At 48.8% G+C, this 19,331-nt stretch overlaps 7 protein-coding genes across 7 annotated transcripts; 3 read left to right on the top strand and 4 right to left on the bottom strand.

Moving 5' to 3' along the window:
- Positions 1-1,232: 1,232 nt before the first annotated feature.
- Positions 1,233-4,767, bottom strand: ALT_7424 (dienelactone hydrolase family protein; the record flags this gene model as incomplete). Its single annotated transcript, XM_089600261.1, has 11 exons — positions 1,233-1,300; positions 1,359-1,729; positions 1,781-2,146; positions 2,192-2,398; positions 2,454-2,577; positions 2,639-2,772; positions 2,827-3,129; positions 3,897-4,080; positions 4,140-4,269; positions 4,326-4,642; positions 4,692-4,767. 11 exons carry the CDS (start codon positions 4,765-4,767, stop codon positions 1,233-1,235), a joined length of 2,280 nt encoding a protein of 759 aa, XP_089455446.1.
- A 690-nt stretch (positions 4,768-5,457) lies between these two features.
- Positions 5,458-6,412, bottom strand: ALT_7423 (aromatic alcohol reductase; the record flags this gene model as incomplete). Its single annotated transcript, XM_033560816.1, has 2 exons — positions 5,458-6,324; positions 6,386-6,412. 2 exons carry the CDS (start codon positions 6,410-6,412, stop codon positions 5,458-5,460), a joined length of 894 nt encoding a protein of 297 aa, XP_033416707.1.
- A 3,978-nt stretch (positions 6,413-10,390) lies between these two features.
- On the top strand, positions 10,391-11,640 carry ALT_7422 (putative short-chain dehydrogenase/oxidoreductase; the record flags this gene model as incomplete). Its single annotated transcript, XM_033560815.1, has 7 exons — positions 10,391-10,436; positions 10,534-10,705; positions 10,780-10,897; positions 10,967-11,052; positions 11,119-11,270; positions 11,358-11,449; positions 11,506-11,640. The coding sequence occupies 7 exons, from the start codon at positions 10,391-10,393 to the stop codon at positions 11,638-11,640; spliced, it is 801 nt and encodes a 266-aa protein (XP_033416706.1).
- Positions 11,641-12,684: 1,044 nt separating this feature from the next.
- ALT_7421 (uncharacterized protein) lies at positions 12,685-13,299 on the top strand (the record flags this gene model as incomplete). Its single annotated transcript, XM_033560814.1, has 1 exon — positions 12,685-13,299. The coding sequence occupies one exon, from the start codon at positions 12,685-12,687 to the stop codon at positions 13,297-13,299; it is 615 nt and encodes a 204-aa protein (XP_033416705.1).
- A 293-nt stretch (positions 13,300-13,592) lies between these two features.
- ALT_7420 (sulfotransferase family protein) lies at positions 13,593-14,532 on the bottom strand (the record flags this gene model as incomplete). The annotated part of the gene is made up of 2 exons (XM_033560813.2): positions 13,593-14,297; positions 14,344-14,532. 2 exons carry the CDS (start codon positions 14,530-14,532, stop codon positions 13,593-13,595), a joined length of 894 nt encoding a protein of 297 aa, XP_033416704.2.
- A 1,338-nt stretch (positions 14,533-15,870) lies between these two features.
- ALT_7419 (uncharacterized protein) lies at positions 15,871-16,711 on the bottom strand (the record flags this gene model as incomplete). Its single annotated transcript, XM_033560812.2, has 2 exons — positions 15,871-16,378; positions 16,425-16,711. The coding sequence occupies 2 exons, from the start codon at positions 16,709-16,711 to the stop codon at positions 15,871-15,873; spliced, it is 795 nt and encodes a 264-aa protein (XP_033416703.2).
- A 790-nt stretch (positions 16,712-17,501) lies between these two features.
- Positions 17,502-19,158, top strand: ALT_7418 (cytochrome P450; the record flags this gene model as incomplete). The annotated part of the gene is made up of 3 exons (XM_033560811.2): positions 17,502-18,082; positions 18,133-18,517; positions 18,571-19,158. 3 exons carry the CDS (start codon positions 17,502-17,504, stop codon positions 19,156-19,158), a joined length of 1,554 nt encoding a protein of 517 aa, XP_033416702.2.
- Between the last annotated feature and the right edge of the window lie 173 nt (positions 19,159-19,331).

Genomic DNA, 19,331 nt, shown 5'->3' with positions numbered 1-19,331 from the left:
AATGGTGAAGTTGTCGAGACATCATCATAAGGTCACTCACTTGCCGCTTTGCTCAGGACTAACTGCGCATCCACCAAAGATACTCTTAGCCTGTTTACAAGTTCGGTATCTAAGTTATAACTTATATCTTTCTCAGTTTGTACTTCTAGATCCTTATCTACGGTATAGTCTTAATAGACATGGATTGACAGAAGTCTACCGCGCGAGAAATATCATGAATTAGGTCATACCGTCATACGGAGAAAACTCGGCATCGAGAAATAACCGAACTACACCGGAGCTTCGATAAACTTCTGAGAAATATCATAACATCTTTGTGCCGATTCCGATGATTGGAAAAAATCATCACACAGTTACCTTTACAGGCATCAATTTCCCTATCTTCATATCCCTTTTACCCCTTGCCGATCTCCATTGTCCGAGAGACACGTTACCACCGTCCCATATGCAAACAATTACAGGCAAACAGACAGAGCATCTGGCTGAGCAAAACGATGTTAAATATCATAGGATATGCCAAATCCAGATCTCGGTCGTGCTGGCACTGTTGTACGGAAAGACGACAGAGATGACAACTGATGTAATCAAGAAGGCAGGGTAATATTATTATCTTCTAGTATCACGGTAAGTCCTCTATGTTGTTACTGCTCCGAATTCTCGTATATTTGCTCTATTATATTCATTACGCTTCCCTCTCTATATTTATAGAGTATTATCTGGAGAATACATCACCAGACTGAAGCAAAAATTACGCCCAGCAGCATCGACTAGTGTTGGAAAACATGTAAGGCCAGATTAAGGAAGACTGTTACGCGGCGCGTCAATAGCACCCTGATCAAGGGTGCAGAGGGCTCCTCAAGACTATCTAATCGAGACATGACACGCCTAATTTAGATGCAGATAGATACCAAGTGAACGATAGTGCTACACTAAGCTAGGTCCGTTTGCTACTGCTTTTCTCGGATGCCTCTCCCACAGGAAACATGCCGTGATGAGACCCAGAGCCGTGACTGCAGTCATGAAGATATTCTGCAAATTATAGCCCTCAGCAAACATCCTTTTGACCGCCGCCTGCTGAGACGGAGTCAAGTCCTTGATGGCAGATAGCGAGTCGTAGATTGGCTGCACTTGCTCGGGGGAAACGACAGAAAGTATGCGAGGCTTGACGTGATTGTTCAGGATAGTAGAACAAATACGAATTAATATGCATATTGATTGAGACTGGGGAAGAATTACCAAATTGCAAGCGATATTGTCCCTCCCAGCACGCGGATCTGCGTTATGGCACCCATCATGACGGCTTAATGGAGTTAGTGAAGCAATGGCTACGGTAATTCTTCGATTCATTGAAAACTTACCCATGTGCTTCTCTTCCACCACTGCACGAGCGAAGGTGAGGATCGTGGTCAGGCCCAGTCCAAAACCTATCCCCATAATCACTTCGAAGCCGTATTGCGATGGAGGAACCTCAGTCCGGTCACTAGGATATGAGCAAGACAAACCGACTCCAATCAACTGTAAGACTGACGCCGCAAGGACGAGGTAAAAAGGTGGGATTCTCAAATTGCTGGTCAAGAATCCAGACAAAGCTGTTGCAAATGGGGATGCTAGCAGCAATGGTAGCAAGGCAAGACCAGCCTTCAGAGGAGACAGACCGCTCACGGCCTGCGCTCTCTGCGGCACGTTGACGACGATGGCCACAAATGGGAAGCCAACAAAGAAGGCTGTCCTACTCCACATCAATAGGAGGGTACTTAGTTCGAGCCTAACCGCAACTTACAGCAGCATGGCTGCCAGCAGCCTGTTCTTGAGAATGCTAGGAGGAAAAACTGGTTCCTGAACCGATCCTTTCCTCTCAAGGGAAACCTCCCAGATTGCGAGAACGACGGCAGCGATGATTGCCAGCACGAACGGGACGATAATGGCGGCGCTGTCCCATGGGTACCGGCTTCCTCCTTCCTCCAGGGCGAAAACAATTAAAACAGAAGAGGCGAGCAAAAGAAACATGCCACATGTATCCACTCGCGCACACTTCGACTTGGACAGCTTGGTCCGCAAACGTTCGCGGAACGTAAGCCTCGAACTCGTCTCGGATGTTGGTAGACAGCACACGACCAAGATGAGGGCCGCAAGTCCCCCGGGAAGACTGGTATTGGTTAGCTCGTACTGAGAATCCCTGCAGTCAGCTTACTTGAAAAGGAAAACCCATCTCCATGAAGAATGCGTGTTGATGATGCCGCCAAGGATGGGCCCCAGGACACTGGCGACGATGAAAACTGTTGATACAATCCCCATATACTTGCCATATTTCTCGGGGGGTACCATGTCCGGTGCAATCACGATGACCATGGAGTAGATCCCTGACGCACCAATACCCTGGAATGCGCGGAATACAATCCTAAGTCACAAATGAGTATTGATAGTTGGGTCGGGTATGTTTTATTATAACTCACAGTTCAACAATCGAGGTAGAGACACCGCACAGAAGAGAAGACAATGAGAAAATGATCAGAGCGAGGATGAGCATTGTCTTTCTTCCAAAGATGTCACTGAATTTTGCAAAGATGGTGAGGAACCCTAGATATTTTGTCAGTCGTTGTTTTATGGGTTTTAACCTTCTCTATTACAAGCTACTCACCTGTGTATGCTAATAGGTATGCAGTAACAACCCAGTCCTTAATCAAGAAGCCGTTCAAGGCGTCGGTGATCGAAACCAACGAGGTACTGACAATGGTGGTCTCGATGGTGGAGAGAAAGAGGGCAATCCAAACACTGTGCAATGAGTTTCCGCCTTGCTTTGCTCAGGAAGAGCCTAGCGTAACATACCCAGCCGTTAATAACCATAGTTTCCAGCCTGATAAGTATTTTTGGGGCGGCTTGCTTTCCTGCTCCCCTTCTGTACCCGAATTGATTCCCACAGGATCAGTGTCCCGTTCGGTCGGTACTGGCTTTTGTCGACTCATCGACTGCCAGCGGTCTTCCATCTCGAATAAGGTAGGGGATGCATTATTCACTCTCTGCTCGGTGGACGCCATAACGGCACCTGGATAAGAGTGATGCTGCCGATGGCGACGATTCAAGGGAGCGATGTGAACAGAAAAGGACAACGTGGGTTGAAATCTGGCATTACTACGCGTATTATTATCAGGGATTAGGGAGGAGCTTAGAGCCTACTAACTAACGGATCATAGGGAGTGTCGAGTGCGGGAGACTGAATGCTAGGAAGGATTGAGGAACAATAAGCATGATATCGTTACATATAGGAACACGATATTCTATCCTGTTTTAGGGCAAACTTACAGTGAAACAGATTCTGATGGAGAGGCCATATCTAGGTCAAAGCGGAGACTGATAAGTAAGTAGGGCTGCACCGCAACGTACAGCTAGCTAGCCAATGCTCTGGTCGAAGTCGGACGAGGGCATGCAGCATACGGTGCCAGATTAGTCAGTTCTACCTACGCGGTTCACATATATTCTTGGTGCAAGTCTTCGAGTATAAATAAAGAGCATTCAAGTCTTTTGACTGTGAAAAATGACGCTCTTTCCGTCGGGCCAAGACATTTCGATTATCGCTGACCTCGATTCAATCATTCAGCCCAACAAGTACAAAAACTATATTCCATTGACAGGAAAAAAAACTACCAAGATCGCTCCAAGACCTTGAAGCACGCCGGACCAGGCGGCTGTAGCCGCATGTGGCACAGTCGATGCCGCCATTCAGGTAGTCGAACGCTTCAAAAACACACAAATCAATGGCCCATGGGCACATGTCCTCAGGGGGCATTGGACCCGCCGTTGCTATGGCGCACTTGAATCAAATACCCGCACTGCTCTTGGTTGTCGATGATTCTATTTGGAAATGATGTCAATTCCCACTCCTGATAAATTCATCGAACCATTGGACTGCTTGCAGGAATGCCTGCTCCTTTGCAAACTTCTTCGCCTTATCGGTCAAGTCCGCACGAATGGCGAACCCGTGCTCGACTCCACCATAGAGATTGATCTGGTATGGCTGGCCAGCATCACGGAGAATGACTTCTGACTGATGGCGTTTTGACGTTGGAAAGATGTCATCAGTCTCTGCGGCCTAGGTTAGCCGTACTCTCTTATATCTATACAACGGAAGAACTATCACTCACCTGCAGCTGCAATGCTCAAGGGGCCTGTAATCGCGCTGAGTTCTTCTAATTCAACAAAACCCGGATGCGCGATATATCCGACATCAACCTTTCCCTCTTCGGGCTTCAGGAATCGGACGACGTATTTTGCCTGAATAGTGTACTTTGTAAGAGACATGATCCCCCAGACTGTCTTCGCATACATACCCCAAAGCAATACCCGACCGCCCCGACCTTCTCGCAGCCGAGGTGTGTGCGCATATACTGAATCACCGAGTCGACAACGGGATCTACCCTCTCAATTGGGTGTCCTTCCAGCCAACTCATCAGGTTAAAAGTCTCAGGCCTATTGAGCTTGACCGGGTCGCCATGGAACAGATCCGGCATGGCTACAAGGTATCCGTTTGCCGCAAACTGGTCCGCAATGAGCTGCGAGTTGATGAATCGATGGCCAATGACATCCGTGAGGATGAGAACTCCATGCTTGGTCGATCTGTCCTCAGGATATGATAAATACGTCTCAACTGAAGACGGTGAGCTAAATTGGTATCGCTTGAGTACATAGAAACATACCGCCGTTGATATCCTGATATTCTCCGGTTGCTTCTCCACTGTGCTTGACCCCCACAGTGCAGCACCTCGCCGGCATATTGGAAGCCATTTCGATGATAAACCAGTATTATATTCGATGCCGAACTAAAATAATCAGATGCTGAATGGAAATTGGCCTTTTAAATACCTGCCTGCCTCGCTGGGTTGGATTACGCATTGCTATTCTGCCTAAGACATTTCATTATCAACCCCCGCTTGAATACGAGGGGGCCGCGCTCCTACGCTACTCATGGATTGGCCGCACCCCTTTAGCCGTGACTCAGGCTCACCCACACCGCGGCCGGAGTGGGTGAGCCTGAGTCACAGCTAACAGCAGTTCCACTTTGATTGCAGTTCCTCTTGGACTACAGTCTCATCTTAGCGGTTATTGGAATTATATACCCATCCCTCACCAATAGTCCGGGCAGTGGCTGATCCCTGCTTGTAAAGCAGGTTATCTGTTAGAATGTGGACTATCAACAATTACACCCTCATCGTCATTGTGGATCATATTGATATGGGCTTTGCTCGATCAGTTTCCTTGCAGAATCAGGGAGGAAAAGAGAGCTCCAAGGACATAGCCCATCAAGAAGGCAATGGCATAATTATTGGGAGGCTGTTAACCATGAGTGTCACTCGCCAAGCATGTCTTAGCTGGATCCGTAAGGATGTTCGTGTTTAGGGTACAGGAATAACAAAGGGGTTCGATATTGGCTTTTCACGGCGGAAAGTACAAAAGGGCACAAATCTAGTTTGTGTACTTGGCCACAAGGTTCTTGAGATCCTCCTCTCCTAGTGGTTCCACACCCAGCAAATCGTTGCTAAGACTTTCGGTGCTGAACAGGCTGCCGAACCCTTCGCCGAAAATCGCTCGCCGGAGGAAGTTGAAAACAAATACTGTTGGGTCCGGGTTTGGCTTGCTGAGTTCCGCGAAACCAGCCTTCTCCAACTCTACCGTGCTAATGGACTTGGTGGCCAGTTGTTTGCCCGAGATCTTCAGCAGCTGCTTCTGAGAGACATCTGCCTCACGGACATACACTGTGCGATTCTTGGTGGCCTCGAGGTTGTTGATTATGCCGCAAACACCTTTGCCCACTCCTGAAAGCGTAGTGGTACTGAACTTTCTATCACCCCCATCATATAGCTCAGCTTCTGGGCCCTCCAAGTTCAGCAAGAAATTGACCATGAGACCCCAGTCCAGGAAGGGGCCATTGATCTGAATGGTATAGGAGAATTTCCCACCAGACTCCTTTGACTTTTCCTGGAGATATTTCTGAACAGCGACCTTGTCTTGGTAGACTGGTAGCTTGGCCGCATTTTCATTGGTTGTGTCGGAGCCGAACTCTGAGGGAATGAAGCGCTGAACCTGGGCAGCGACAGCAGCATCCACCAATCTGAGATGTATATCTCGAGGTATAGCTCCGAGGGTGTTGACGACTACATCATGACCACTCAGTGCAGAGGTCAAAGACTCCAAGGAGCTGTAGTCGACCGGTACAACTTGTGCTCGTCCGAAATTGTCCTTGTTTTGACTTCCAGCCCTAGTCAAGACAGTCACCTCGAAGCCCGCGCTCAGCAGAGCTTTAAGCACAGCTGGGCCAAGGTTGCCACTCGCCTGCGGATGAATAAGGTTAAGGGTTCTGATATCATATGTGTCGGAGCATCGTTGTACTTACCCCTGCAATTGCTACTCTGGGTGACATCGTTTCACAGGAGGTATTTTACCAATAGAAGTGTTTGGGATGAAGAATAACCAGGTAGAAGATGCTGAAGACCTTTTGGATGAGTTCGTTCATCTGGCTATTTGGGCAGCCTTATATAGTTTTGTTTCAACAGTAGGTATTCCAAAAGAAGCCTACTTTACAAATATGGGTTTGTCATGATGTAAGAATACCGGAAATGGAAGACCCGACAATCCGGAAAACTTTAATTTGGTGAATAAATTCCATTGAAGGAAGGATAACCGTGCATAGCTCACGTAATCATCAGATGATTCGTCTGGTTGACTGGGTATTTCCGCATAGATTAATAATACGCGGAACTGCAATAGAACAAGTTTGTCCTGCTAACTCGATACATTGGCCACCCTCGATTGCGAAGTCTACCTAATTCTCACTACGGTTTACTCCCCCTTTCAAGCAGTCGGCACATGTTGATGTCATCCACTGGTATTGAGGGCTGATTTATTTCATCCGTCAAGATGAGTGAACATGAGTATGCAGACGGGCAGTATGCATTCGCCCTCGGTAGCTGCCGTACTTCTCCGGAATACTCACTCTTGGTGGTAGTTCGCACCTCCAGTCGCTCGTTGATAGAATCCGAAGGCTTGATGCGCTTGGAAATAATATCTCCAGTAATGTAACGGATAGGTGTTGGTTTGCCCTATCCAATGGTTACGGAACTGTGCCAATTTGAACGGTACTAATACTTAAAATCAGCTACTGACATCTGTTCGCGGAATCCTCCGCTAAATATACCCGTAATCTCGCCTGATATAGCCTCTTATATCAAGGAAGAAGTCACGAAGTCGGAATTTCCGGATTCCTTGGGTCTAAATTTGGCTAACAACATTTTACAACCTCCTATTCCTATGCCTCAACCCTACTTCAGCAATGATATGCTCGACTTCGGGCCGCAGAGCAGGAGAATGATCCGAATTTCTCTGCCACCACCCGACGAAATCCAGGAATTGCTTAGCGCCTACTTTCAGTCTTTCAACTCGCTTTACCCCTTGTTCCAGGAGCCTACCTTGAGAAGTTTAATTCAAGATGCATTGGTGTTAGAATCTCATCTCGATGCAGGCTCTTGGGCATGTGTTTACGCAGTCATGGCGATATCGTATAAGATACAGCTATGGAATACATCTACTCCTGATCGCACCGTTGGAGCAGCATGGACATACTTTAATGCTGCAATGCGCCTTGTGCCTGAGATAACCGTTTCTGGCCCCAGCCTAAGAAATGTCCAGGCTTTATCTATCATGGTAAGGTTACCTTGCCAGTCTCTTGTTTCTCTACTGAACATGATGGCCAGTCCGTCTTTCTGCAAGGCGAGATGCACTTCAATAATGCCTCCAGTATATTGGGGGTAGCCATCAATCAAGCAACTGGTCTTGGAGAAAGTCTGGAATCTCGCTCGGTCTTTTCAGAAGAGGCAGCGACCCAGTATGTTTTGTATGTTTTGGATAAGGAGTAGGATTTGCCGCGCCACCCTGATTTCTTGATGACATAAGGTCTCACATGGTTAGGTTTTCGTTTCGGTCTGGACTTCCATCGATTATCAAAAGTCATTATCCTATGGTAGAGCAGATGCTGGATAATAACCGCAGAGCCTCCATGTCTCAGTCGTTTGGAGAAAGCCATTGGTCCCTGCAGCATTTCGTTTCTCTCGCGATGATTACAGAACAGATATACCAGACACTCTATTCGGCAAGTGCGAAAGATGAAACGCCAGAATATTTACTGAAATTGACGGCTGGTCTGGATCAGCAACTAGAGACTTGGCGAAATAACCTCCCACCTGACTTATCCTTGTCCCTTAGCTGCAGCGAGGGCGATAACTCTCGAAGCGTGTTCTCAATATCGCTGCTGAAACTGATGTACAACAACTGCCTCATCGCCATTCATCGCTTAGCTGCAATTCACTGTCCTTACACAGGTTTACTGTCCAGGATAGAGCCATCATCTCCGCTCCTTTCTTGCATCAGGTCAGCCACAACGAGACGTACTGAGGCTGCCCTGGATTCAATCCGTCTACTTCAGCATCTAGGTTCATTGGACGCTTTCCCATTCTGGTAAGTGGAAGCCTAGCTACGGCGATGTGTTTAACACGCGTAATAACCTCCTTACCTACAAGGCTTATCCCACCCTATATCGTCGATGCCGTCCTCGTTCTCCTGGTGTCAGCCATAGTCGATACAGACGATATTTACATCCTGGAGATATTCCAGGCTGTGGACTCGGCGGTAAGCTTTATGCAGTTGGCCAATGATAGATCGAGAGGCGAATTCAGCCAGATTCTTCGCATATCGTCAGGTGCGGTGGAAATTGTTAGAAAGGTTTCGTGCAAGAGAAAAAACGACGTCGACGCAAGAAGAAAAGCACAAGTCGCCATCCAGAATTCTCTGAAAGAGCTTCACCATGCAAGACGAAGACAGCGGAATCGAAGGGCAGTCCAAGAAAAATTAGAACTACCTAGCATATCCCGTCCAGCTTTGCCGGGTGCGATGTCGGGCTCCCTACTCGCTACAGCACATGCTACCCCTCAGTCACCGCGCGAAGGTGTAGTATCAGATCAGCCGTTTCAAAATTGTGGAAGGGATCTTGGACGCGGAATAGAGTCTGCGCCATTGGATGTTGATATAAGCTGGGAAGATTTTATTCTTGATATTTAACTTGCCGTTATCTCCGTACAACATGTCGAGTACACAGCAGGAGCACAGGCAAAATAGTCGGGAGGGAAGATGAACAAATATGACAATATGCAAAGGACATGTGTAGGTCCAGATAATGTCAGGCAAATATCTTGGAAACTCACATGGTGATTGGCTATGTTATTACCTTGTCACATATTCTCAAATCATTAGCTATGCAGCCGTCCACACTGAGCTTGCCTCAAAGGGGCCGCCAGCACTGTTATTTTTTTCAAATAAGAAAGAATTCTAAGGAGGGAGGAAACGTTCTCCTGAAAGTGGGTAAAGGCTTTGACCCTAAAGGGGTAGGACGAATAAGTTACTCACTGTAAAGCTATATGGGATATATACTGTCACGAATCACGATGCGAAGAAAGGACATTGCCGTTTCGGATAGACTGTCTGGCATATCCAAGCCAACTGGACGTGGTTTGACAATGTCTACCCTATATGGATACGGATAACCTTAGGTGCAGATGATCTAGGGGCCTGTTATAATTGATAAGCTAAAATTTTATACACGTAGATAGCGAATGGGCCTGACTACGTATTTATCTAAAACCAAAACTTTAGGTTTACATCTTGAGATCTAGAGGGGTAGCTAGCAGGTGTCCCTACAACAAAGGACAACACCAAGAGGCTCAAAACACCCATATCCTTGAAGATCGGTACACGGAAGGATTGGCATAACCGGTCCTGCTCCCCCGACTTAATCGTTTTGTATGGGGTTCGGGTTTTGCGGCGACCCGAATAATGTGCCCCACCGGTCCATATACGGAGTATGTACTGACTGCAGAACCCGACGGGGTTAAGATAAAACATAATCGACTATCTCCGGAGGTAGCAAATGAATAGGGCGGATACTTGCGACAATTCAACCAATACCAGTTTGCAGGCACGGCTATTTCGCAGCTTCACTGAAAACCAACGGATCGATCAATTGACCCGACGGCGGAGGGTTTTGGATATCATGACGTCTACTCGGCGACGCCACCTACCCCACCAATAATGCTGGCTTGAGTAGTCAGTTCGTTGCTGTGTCTACGAAGGGAGCCATGAATACAGTGGCACGCAAATGTTTCGGAGCCTGTCAAGGAGGGGCCCGCTCGCACGGGATGGCTGGACACGGAACTTGGCCGCTCCCCATGGCCCAACAATGGGCTGGTGTTAGGTTTATGGCAGACAATTATAAAAGAGGCTGCAGCCACCGTCGTATAAGGCTTGGTTTGTGATCTTGCGTTCTCTCTTTGGGATACCCGCCTAAACAATCATGGCTTTCCCTTACAAGAAGGTACTCCTGGTTGGAGCTACATCTGGTGAGTGTTCCACGTATGCATGAGGCTGATCTCCTCACTTTACCTTTGATACATGCAACATAGAGTCAGCGTTACAGTGGTTGACACTGGTCCTCAGGTATCGGCCGTGCTTTAGCCGCAAGCCTTGTCGAACATGGCTGCTTCGTGATTGCCGTCGGTCGACGACAGGATCACCTTGACTCATTCGTCCAGGAACACGGCGCGGACAAGGCTGCATCTTTCAATCTCGATATCAGCAAGCTAGATGCAATTCCAGACTTTGTGAAGAAGTACGTCGTCAGCTCAGCCTTTCAGCGTATTTGCCTATATATATATTAATATGGTTAACCAACGGATTGATCAGTGTGACTTCTTCCCACCCAGATTTAGACTGCGTCTTCGTCAACTCGGGCATTCAACGGCGGTCTGTTTTTAGCGAGCCAGAGAGCATTGATATCAATCAGATTCAGGATGAGATGACAGTAAAGGACCTATTAAACCTTGACTGGTACATTCCTTTCCTTCTTACGTTTAATTGACAGTGTTTCTAGGTCAACTATGTTTCCTACGTTGCATTGGCCAAGGAGTTCCTACCCTTTCTCATGGCTAAAGGAGACACTCCAACATCACTCATATTGTAAGTCGTTGGCAAATATTCGCCTCCCATCTCTGGGATATTCACACCTGACTGATAATGCATTAGCACTTCATCCAATCTCGCACTGGTTCCCATTCTTCGCTGCTCCAACTACTGCGCTTCCAAGGCCGCTCTGCATCATTGGATCCTCTGCCTACGGGAGCAGCTAAAGACCACAAACGTCAAAGTGATTGAGATCTTCCCACCTATCGTGCAAAGTACGTATACCTGAGGACTTGTTCATTCAGGGGTTGGGAAAAAGAACCAAAAAGACGTCACAATGATACTAATTTCCTGCACTACAGCTGAACTGCACGACCCAAAGCACCAACCTGACATGGCGGAAACGGTTCGTGGCAAGCCGTTTGGTATCCCAGTAGAGGAGTTTACTAAAGAGGTTTGTGTCTACTTATATATATCACTTCGCGAGCTCATCTGACCACCCTTGTGCAGACGATGGAGAAGCTTCTGGCCGGAGATGACCAGATTGCAATCGGTCTGTCGAATATCGCTTTTAACAGCTGGGAACAGCAGCGTCAACAGGCTTTTCGCCGAGTGGTTGAGATGATGCGAAAAGGCGGGTTTTAATGTATCCCTCCACAGGCCATATACACGCGGTGTATTGATCTGATAGCCTTGCATGAGGTGCGTAGGCAGTTATACATCAGATGTGACAAAGAGCCTGCTATATCAATCTATGCCATGTATTGGCCTATCCGGCGAACTTTATCATTGGTCTGATTATTGCTTTCGAACTGGGGTACTTAGGTAAAATATATAATTGATTGATCATCTTAACGCTACTTAAATAATCTTGCCTTCTAGTACCCGACTGGCTACTATTGTCTGTGGCCGTTGCTACTCTGCTCTGTTCTTCTGCAAAGCCTTCTTGAGAATCGGATTCGCTGCCAACCGCCAGTGACCAAACCAGAAGCTACAAACATCCTATTTGACAGTGTTACATGTAGGATTTAGCCGCATCACAGCTACCTTCTAAGAGTAATCAAGGTTAGCTAATCATGGCATACCTTTAGGCGCCCGCATAGGTAGTTTTCTTGAAATTAGACTGAGTATTGATCTGTTGACAAGCTTGACCCGCGCAACGGGCACACATAACAACAGTCCTTCAAAGCGGAGTCCACTATTTGTGTTTGTCACCCCGCAAAATAAAGAGATAAACCAATTGATAGGATGCTGTCATCAAATAATGGACTAGTTGCTCTCTACTGAGTCTACTCTCAGTGGCCTGCTACAGTCTTAGCTGAGCACTAGAGAGACTAGTTTCCTGCACTAAAATATTACCGAATGCTATCCTGCAAGGCATATGCCAATCAGCACAGAGCGATGCAGTCTAGCGCCAACAGCATCAATTCAGAAACATTGGTTGGTGGACATGGTTACGATATACCCGAATACTCATCTTCCTTTATCCTAGCGTGGTGCTTGGGTCGTTTGTTTGTAGACTATTGACATTGGTAGTCTGGCAGACGACTGGACGCGATAATTATTTTCCTTTCTTCCCTCCTCCCTTTAAAAGGGGCCACGTTCCTCTCTTTCTGCAATTTTGTCTGTCGATCTTCTTCCCTGTTTCTATTCTTTCTGACGTCTCCACAACAAAAAGTAACCGTCACAATGCGTGCCTCGTTCCTCCTCCCTGCAGCCCTCTACGCCCTGGCCGCCCATGCCGACGACAAAACCACTACAATCGGCTACTTCGTCCCCAACTGGTCTGCCACCTTGTTAAGCTACGGCGGCTGGACCAGCACCGGCGCCAGCATCGCAGGAATCAACGCCGCCGCAACAACCTACAACGTGGGCTGTCTGAAAGACGCCCCCAAGACAGACTGCAACATCAAGAACTCCTGGACGATCATCCAGGGCCCCGAGACCGTCAGCGTGACAGGCGTGTACACCGCCTCGACCTCAGGCAAGGAAACGAGCTACGATATCACCGTCACGCAGTCCTACGAGTGCAAGATTCGGTCCCGCACTGAGTCTGCCAGTTGCACCATGAGCATTGGGATGACAGGCTCGGCGGGTGGTGCTACGGTTGGGTCGTCGACGTCAAGTAGTGCGACGTATTCGCCGGCGACGAGCTCGTACTATGAGTTGGTTGTTACGGCGGGAGTGGACAAGTTTACTGCCCCTGAGGCGACGAAGACGCCTGGTGTTGCTGCTGCTGGGCCTGCGGGGGCGTTGATCACGGCTGCGCCTGTTGTTGCGGCTGCGGTTGCTGCTCTTCTTTGATCTGGTTGTGAATATTTCCTTCGCAGTTATGCCCTCTCGTACTACAATGATGGACCGTCTTCTGGTTTGGCCTTACGGTAGTTTTTTCCATATAATGTCCAGAAAGATACAGGCTACTGTGTAGTCTACCACATCTCGCCAGTCGGCTCACTTGTACCACGGTAACAAACGTATAAATAATCGACGTTGTTCATCGAAAGAGTTGGCAAGTATAAGCAAAACCAACATACAGGCTCCACAAAACACCAAGGTATAAAGGCTTAAAGACAAACAAAAACAGAGCAACAGCGAGTCTACTCCACCAAAGACATCACAAACAACGACATAATAGCCATCGCGAGAACACCCAACCACAGAAAAATCCCCAACACCATCGCCACTCGCTTATAATACCGCAAGTAACCCGCCTCATTGCCATGCGGGAACGGATTCGGCCTGTGCCGCCCCAAAAACTCACACAGAGGCCCCCATCCATCCTGACACTTGAAGACCAGCAACCTCTCTCTCGGCACGATGCTCTTCACCCACGCACTGTGCGCATGGTACAGCTCCTCCGATGGCTCGGCCTCCACCCCGAACCGCTCGGACGCAAGCCGCATCCACCCGCGGTAGAGATCGTTAGCTGCCACCACGCCGGGAACCCAGTACCCGATCCAGCGGAAGCAGTCCGACCTCAAATCGATCCCGAACCCGCGCCAGGAGCGCAGCCAGACCGCTGCGGAGGTGCGTTCTGTCAAGATGACTTTGGCGTCGGGGTACATTTCTAGTAGGTCGGGTAGGCAAGCGCTGCCGGGAACCTCGAGGGTAACTTCGCTGCCTTGGAGGAGTTTGGCGAGCTTGCGCCGCCGGAGGGCCGTGTCTTTTGTGTGGACGATGGCGGCGCTTTGGCGGAGGTTGTCGAATTGGCAGAGGGGTTCGGCGAGGTGGAAGCAGGGGCCGTAGCCTAGTTCCTCGAGGGCGCGCTTCATGCTGATTGTGCCGGTGCGGGGGAGGCCGGCCTGTGTGTGTCAGTTTATCTTCGAGCTTGTTGCTGGGGAGACGTACGACGATGACTTTGAGAGTTCCTCCATGGTGTACGCCTGAGGTGACTTGGAGTTTTGCGTCTGCTTTGGGGTCGGGGCTGGTGATTGTGATGCCAGACCGAAGGACTAGGCCTAGGGTGTGGATGCTGAGTTTGTAGTAGAGCCAGGAGTTGGACTTGTGCATGTCCATTTGCATTTTTGTGGCTTCCATTGTGAGACGTGTTGTAGAGTAGTTGAGATGACTGGTGATGAAGAAATGATCGACTTGACGCGCATTGAGTGCGTATTAGTAGACTTTCGACCGTAGGAAGCTGAGTATAGCGATGTGATATGGCCCCCATCGCAAAACCCACAACACGAACACAGCCACCAATAGACTATCATTCCGACATTCCAACAAAAATTGCCTACTTGCTTTTCTGCAGATGGATTACCTCCAATTGCCCTGAATAATCCGATCTTACATCAGATACTGAAGTTGGGGCCGTTGCCAAACCAATAAGCATCGCCAAGTGATCTTGACGATCTTGACTCCTTCCAGCCAAGGACATCCCCAACACGAGGCGTCCTGAATTAATAACCTTAATCCAGATAATTTAGCCCCTAATGCACCTTGCGCCTCCTAGCATATATTGGAACCCACACGAGGCTCTGCATGAAGGATTTGGCCCCAGTGGTGAAACATCCCCACGTGGGTTTTCAGCTTGGTGCAGTTTGCACACAAAAAATGCAACATCAGGGTCTACTTCTGATATCAAAGTAACCTTGTGTGCCTTGTCGTGCAGTTAGTCAAGACTAGAATACCGCAGGATTGTGTCTCAGTCAACCCGCATGGGGCCAAACGCCCGCAGACGCTGTGAACAGGGCTGCATCACCCTCTGCCCCTCTCCTCAACCGCGGAACTGGTAGTCACCAGAAGGATAGTATGAGGCAATCTTCTTCGTATCTAGTGGCGAATAAGTGTTGTGTCTAATATTAGACAGGAACAACGTCACATCTCATCGTATTGAGATCCTGCGAGGTGTGAGGCGGATTTAGAAACACCATGCATTTCTATATGTTTGTCTCATGTAGGTATGCCTTGCGGTAGGCCTTCCAGCAGCGAGCATTGGGCTATCACCATATTCGTCCTACAGGCATGGAGAGCTTTCCTGTCGCCATCAAATCTGTATGATCGTACACAAAGAAAGAAGCGTATAGCAACCTATCCGCTGTCTGCATTTAGAGAACTCTCAGATACATCACATATAGTTAGATTGAATGAGTTGTATTATTGTAACAAGTTTGTTCATCAGCGCATCATGTATATATATGTTGCGACATTATGAGATGCAAGGGAAAGAAATTACCAAAGCCATCCACTTTACTGTAAGTATGAACAAGATCACACATACAGGCAAACGTTATATAGAGCAACATAGAGTATATTCAAAAGATGAGATCGAATAAGGGATGCTAAGCAAAGCAAACAAGTAAAACCACATGCAATATAATGATAAATCTGTCACCAGACACCCATCCGCTCCTAAACCAACATCAACCATATATCTCAAATCTCCTCATCCTTAAGAGAATCAGCCCTTCCCGCCGACAGCACCATGACCTTTCTCGCAGTCAAAGCAACAGCCGTGGCAGAAAGCGTAACAATATACTCCATAACAATGACCATAAGAAAATGCAGCCAAATGCCGGTCTCATCTTCCGACATCGGGTTCAACACGGACCCCTGCCCCGAAAACAACGATCCAGCCGAGAACGCCAAGCGGACACTCATGAAGGGCACACAGAGCAAAGCACAAACGACAGCCGCACGCTCAGTGCGGTAGAACTTTACCCGGACCTTCAGCATGGTGATGACCGAGAGCACCATGATGCCAGCAAAAAGGGCGATGAAGAGGATGATGCCGGCGCGCATCAAGCGGAGGTCTTGTGCTTGACTATCGCGGCTCGTGTAGAGGTCTCGGCCGCCGTATGCGGTCATCACCGTTGCTGCTATGGTGATCAATTGCAACGGGATGAACACCCAGAGAGGCAGGCCTTTGTATACGGGGGCGTTGCTGCGATTTGTGTTAGAAGATGTGTCGAGGAGAGGAGGTGACTCACGCTCGGATGAGAAGTCCTATCAAGAGACACAGGACTGGTGCGAGGCCGATTGTGTCTAGGAGGGTGGCTGTCGTGAGGAGATTGGACTTAGCTGGGTCCATGGCTGCAAGGCCGAGTCCGGCGGCGGCGATTCGCAAGCCGGACAGAATGATGAGGGGAATCACGATGGGACGCCATGTGTAGGGGTGTTTGCTGCCATGCAGAAGGATGATAAAAATAATAGCAGGAACAATAGGGGCATAGAATGCCAGTTCAATAAGGTAAATTGCATCTCGTAGGGCGAACATGGTGGGCTTGGAAATGGTCAAGCAGATGGGCGGCGATCGAGGTTGAGAGATCCTGAATGGATTTCTAAATCTACAGTGCTATTGAAAAGGACGGTAAAGAACTATAACTACAGAATACTTCAACCATCGCCACCGAGATGCCACGACTATTCTTGCTTCTTTCAGAGGCGTGAGATCGCCCTTGGCCCCAACGTGAGACACACCGCAGATGCAAAACAAATTGATCACATACGAGACATCCTGAAGGATTCTGAGCAATGATCTGCCAAAGATGTAGTCTGCTGACCTATACCATCTACAAAGACACGTGGAGTGTACCGTATACTAAGAAACATGCAGTGTGATACGGAGTGGGGGCGATCCCTGCACAGCCCTAATCTCGTAGTTAAGGTTTGATGAAGAATCCCCACTCAAAAGAAGCACTGCCAGGATTCCCAGGAATACCAAGCAATGGTCCGCCAAGCCTGGTGTTTCAGCCTTGCAGGGTTATTTTCAGAGGATCTGCATCCTGCAAGCCTCTGACTGTTAGTATACGGGAACTTGGCCCCAAAGCCAGGAATAGATTCAACATCACAAAACAACAATCACAGAGTCCGCCTTGACCCCTTCAGAATGGATATATAAGAGCTCAACAGACTCATCTCATCTTAGCACAACAAATCAAACAGAATCGTGCTCAACAGTATGCTGGAAGCTGAATACCTGGCCTACCTCGTCGTCTCTTCACCACTCCAACTCTGCATCTACTCCACCAGCGACGCTTCGTCGTCCTCCACACTCGAATACAACCATGCTCGCTCTACTTCTCGTCCTAGCCGCTCTCGCGAGCTACTTCCTCGTCAGACTGCGCCAGCAGCGCAGCATGTTCAAAAATCTCCCTGGGCCGCCGCATCACGCTATCTGGGGTCACTTTTTAGTCATGCGAGAGATCGCAAGTACTCTGCCTCCCGATGCAACCCCGCAGCTGTTCGCGCACTTGATGCGCCAGCGGTACGGTCTCGGTGATTTCTTCTACCTTGATCTGTGGCCGCTCGCGCCGCCGCAGCTTGTCATTGCCCATCCGGAACTGGCGACGCAGATCGTCCATAAGATGAATCTCCCCAAGGAGTCGGCCGTCATGCAGAAGTGGACAGGCCCGATCCTTGGCGAGAAGTCTATGGTCTCTGCAAATGGACATGACTGGTTCATTGCGCGCAAGTCTTTCACACCGGGCTTCCAGCCGCGGAAGTTGCTGCAGCATGTTCCGAATATTGTGGATGAGGCGCTGGCTTTTGCAGACGTCCTCAAAGAACATGCGCGGAGGGATGACATCTTCAGAATGGAAGATCTAGGTGCGAGAATGATATTTAATATCTCGGCTTGGGTAATCTTGTAAGCTTCACGTTCTTGTCCCGGATAAAGCTTCAACTGACAGAGAATAGGGGAATCAAGTGCAACGCGCAGCGAGACGATGATGAATTCCTCGAGCTTTTCCGAAAGCAGGCCGCTCTGGCCCCTCAGGACTTCTGGTCTCGGTATCTCTACGACGTCAGCCCCCGTCGACACTATCAGAAATGGAGCAACGGACGTGCACTAGACCGGTACGTTGGTTGTCTGGTAGACAAACGAGTCGTCAGCGGCCCAACCGCTGTTCCAAGCGAAAAGGCCAAGTTCTACGCCATCGACGACGCCATTGCTACCAGCCGCATCCTGAACAAGTCAATCCCCCCTACTACCGCCATGGATAAATATACGCGAGACATGCTCATCGCGTCCGTCAAGACGCTCATCTTCGCTGGTCACGACACCTCAGCCAGCACTCTCTGTGTAAGTCCTTTATACTCTCTCCTTCTTTTTTCTGCGCCACTAACATTAGCCAGTATACATACGCCGCCCTAAGCAAACATCCCCAAGTCCTCCACACCCTTCGAGAAGAACACAATACCCTCTTCGGCACTGACCCCTCCGCCGCGGCAAACCTCCTCCGCAACGACCCCAACCTCGTCAACAATCTCCCATACACGCTCGCCGTCATCAAGGAAGCCCTCCGCCTCTGGCCCCCAACAGGCGTCAGCCTCCGCCGCGGCCAACCAGAGCAAAAACTCCTCTCGGACGGCAAGGAATGGCCCACATACCCTTTCGCCGTCCTCGTCAACAACTGCGCGACCATGCGCCGCGAAGATCTCTTCAAGGACGCAGAGAGGTTCTATCCCGAACGGCACCTCGTTACCGACCCTGCGAATCCATACTTTGTCCCGGCCAACGCATGGAGACCGTTCGAGAAGGGACCGCGGATGTGTCTGGGCCAGACACTAGCGTTGATGCAGTTGAAGATTGCCTTGGTGATGACAGTTAGGACGTTTGCTTTTGAGATCGTGTATGAGGAGGGGACGTTCATGTATCAAGTTTTGGATGTTACGGCTAAGCCATCGTTGGGGTTGCCCACTAGGGTGCGGTTGATTGAGTAGTATGCTTTTGGTACTTCTAAGGAAGGTAGAATAATAGATCTTTTTTTTTTTCTCAAATAAGTTAATAAGAAGCCCTTTAGAGGATTAAGATTATAATCTTTAGTGTCACGGTCTAGGAGCCTTATAAATCTATAGCTAGATTTAGACAGTAAGAAATTGCTGAGGAGTTCTAA

This window comes from Aspergillus lentulus (genome assembly GCF_001445615.1).
Source record: "Aspergillus lentulus DNA, contig: Alt13, strain: IFM 54703, whole genome shotgun sequence".
Taxonomy (NCBI): Eukaryota; Fungi; Ascomycota; class Eurotiomycetes; order Eurotiales; family Aspergillaceae; genus Aspergillus; species Aspergillus lentulus.
This window is presented reverse-complemented; position numbering and strand designations above follow the sequence as displayed.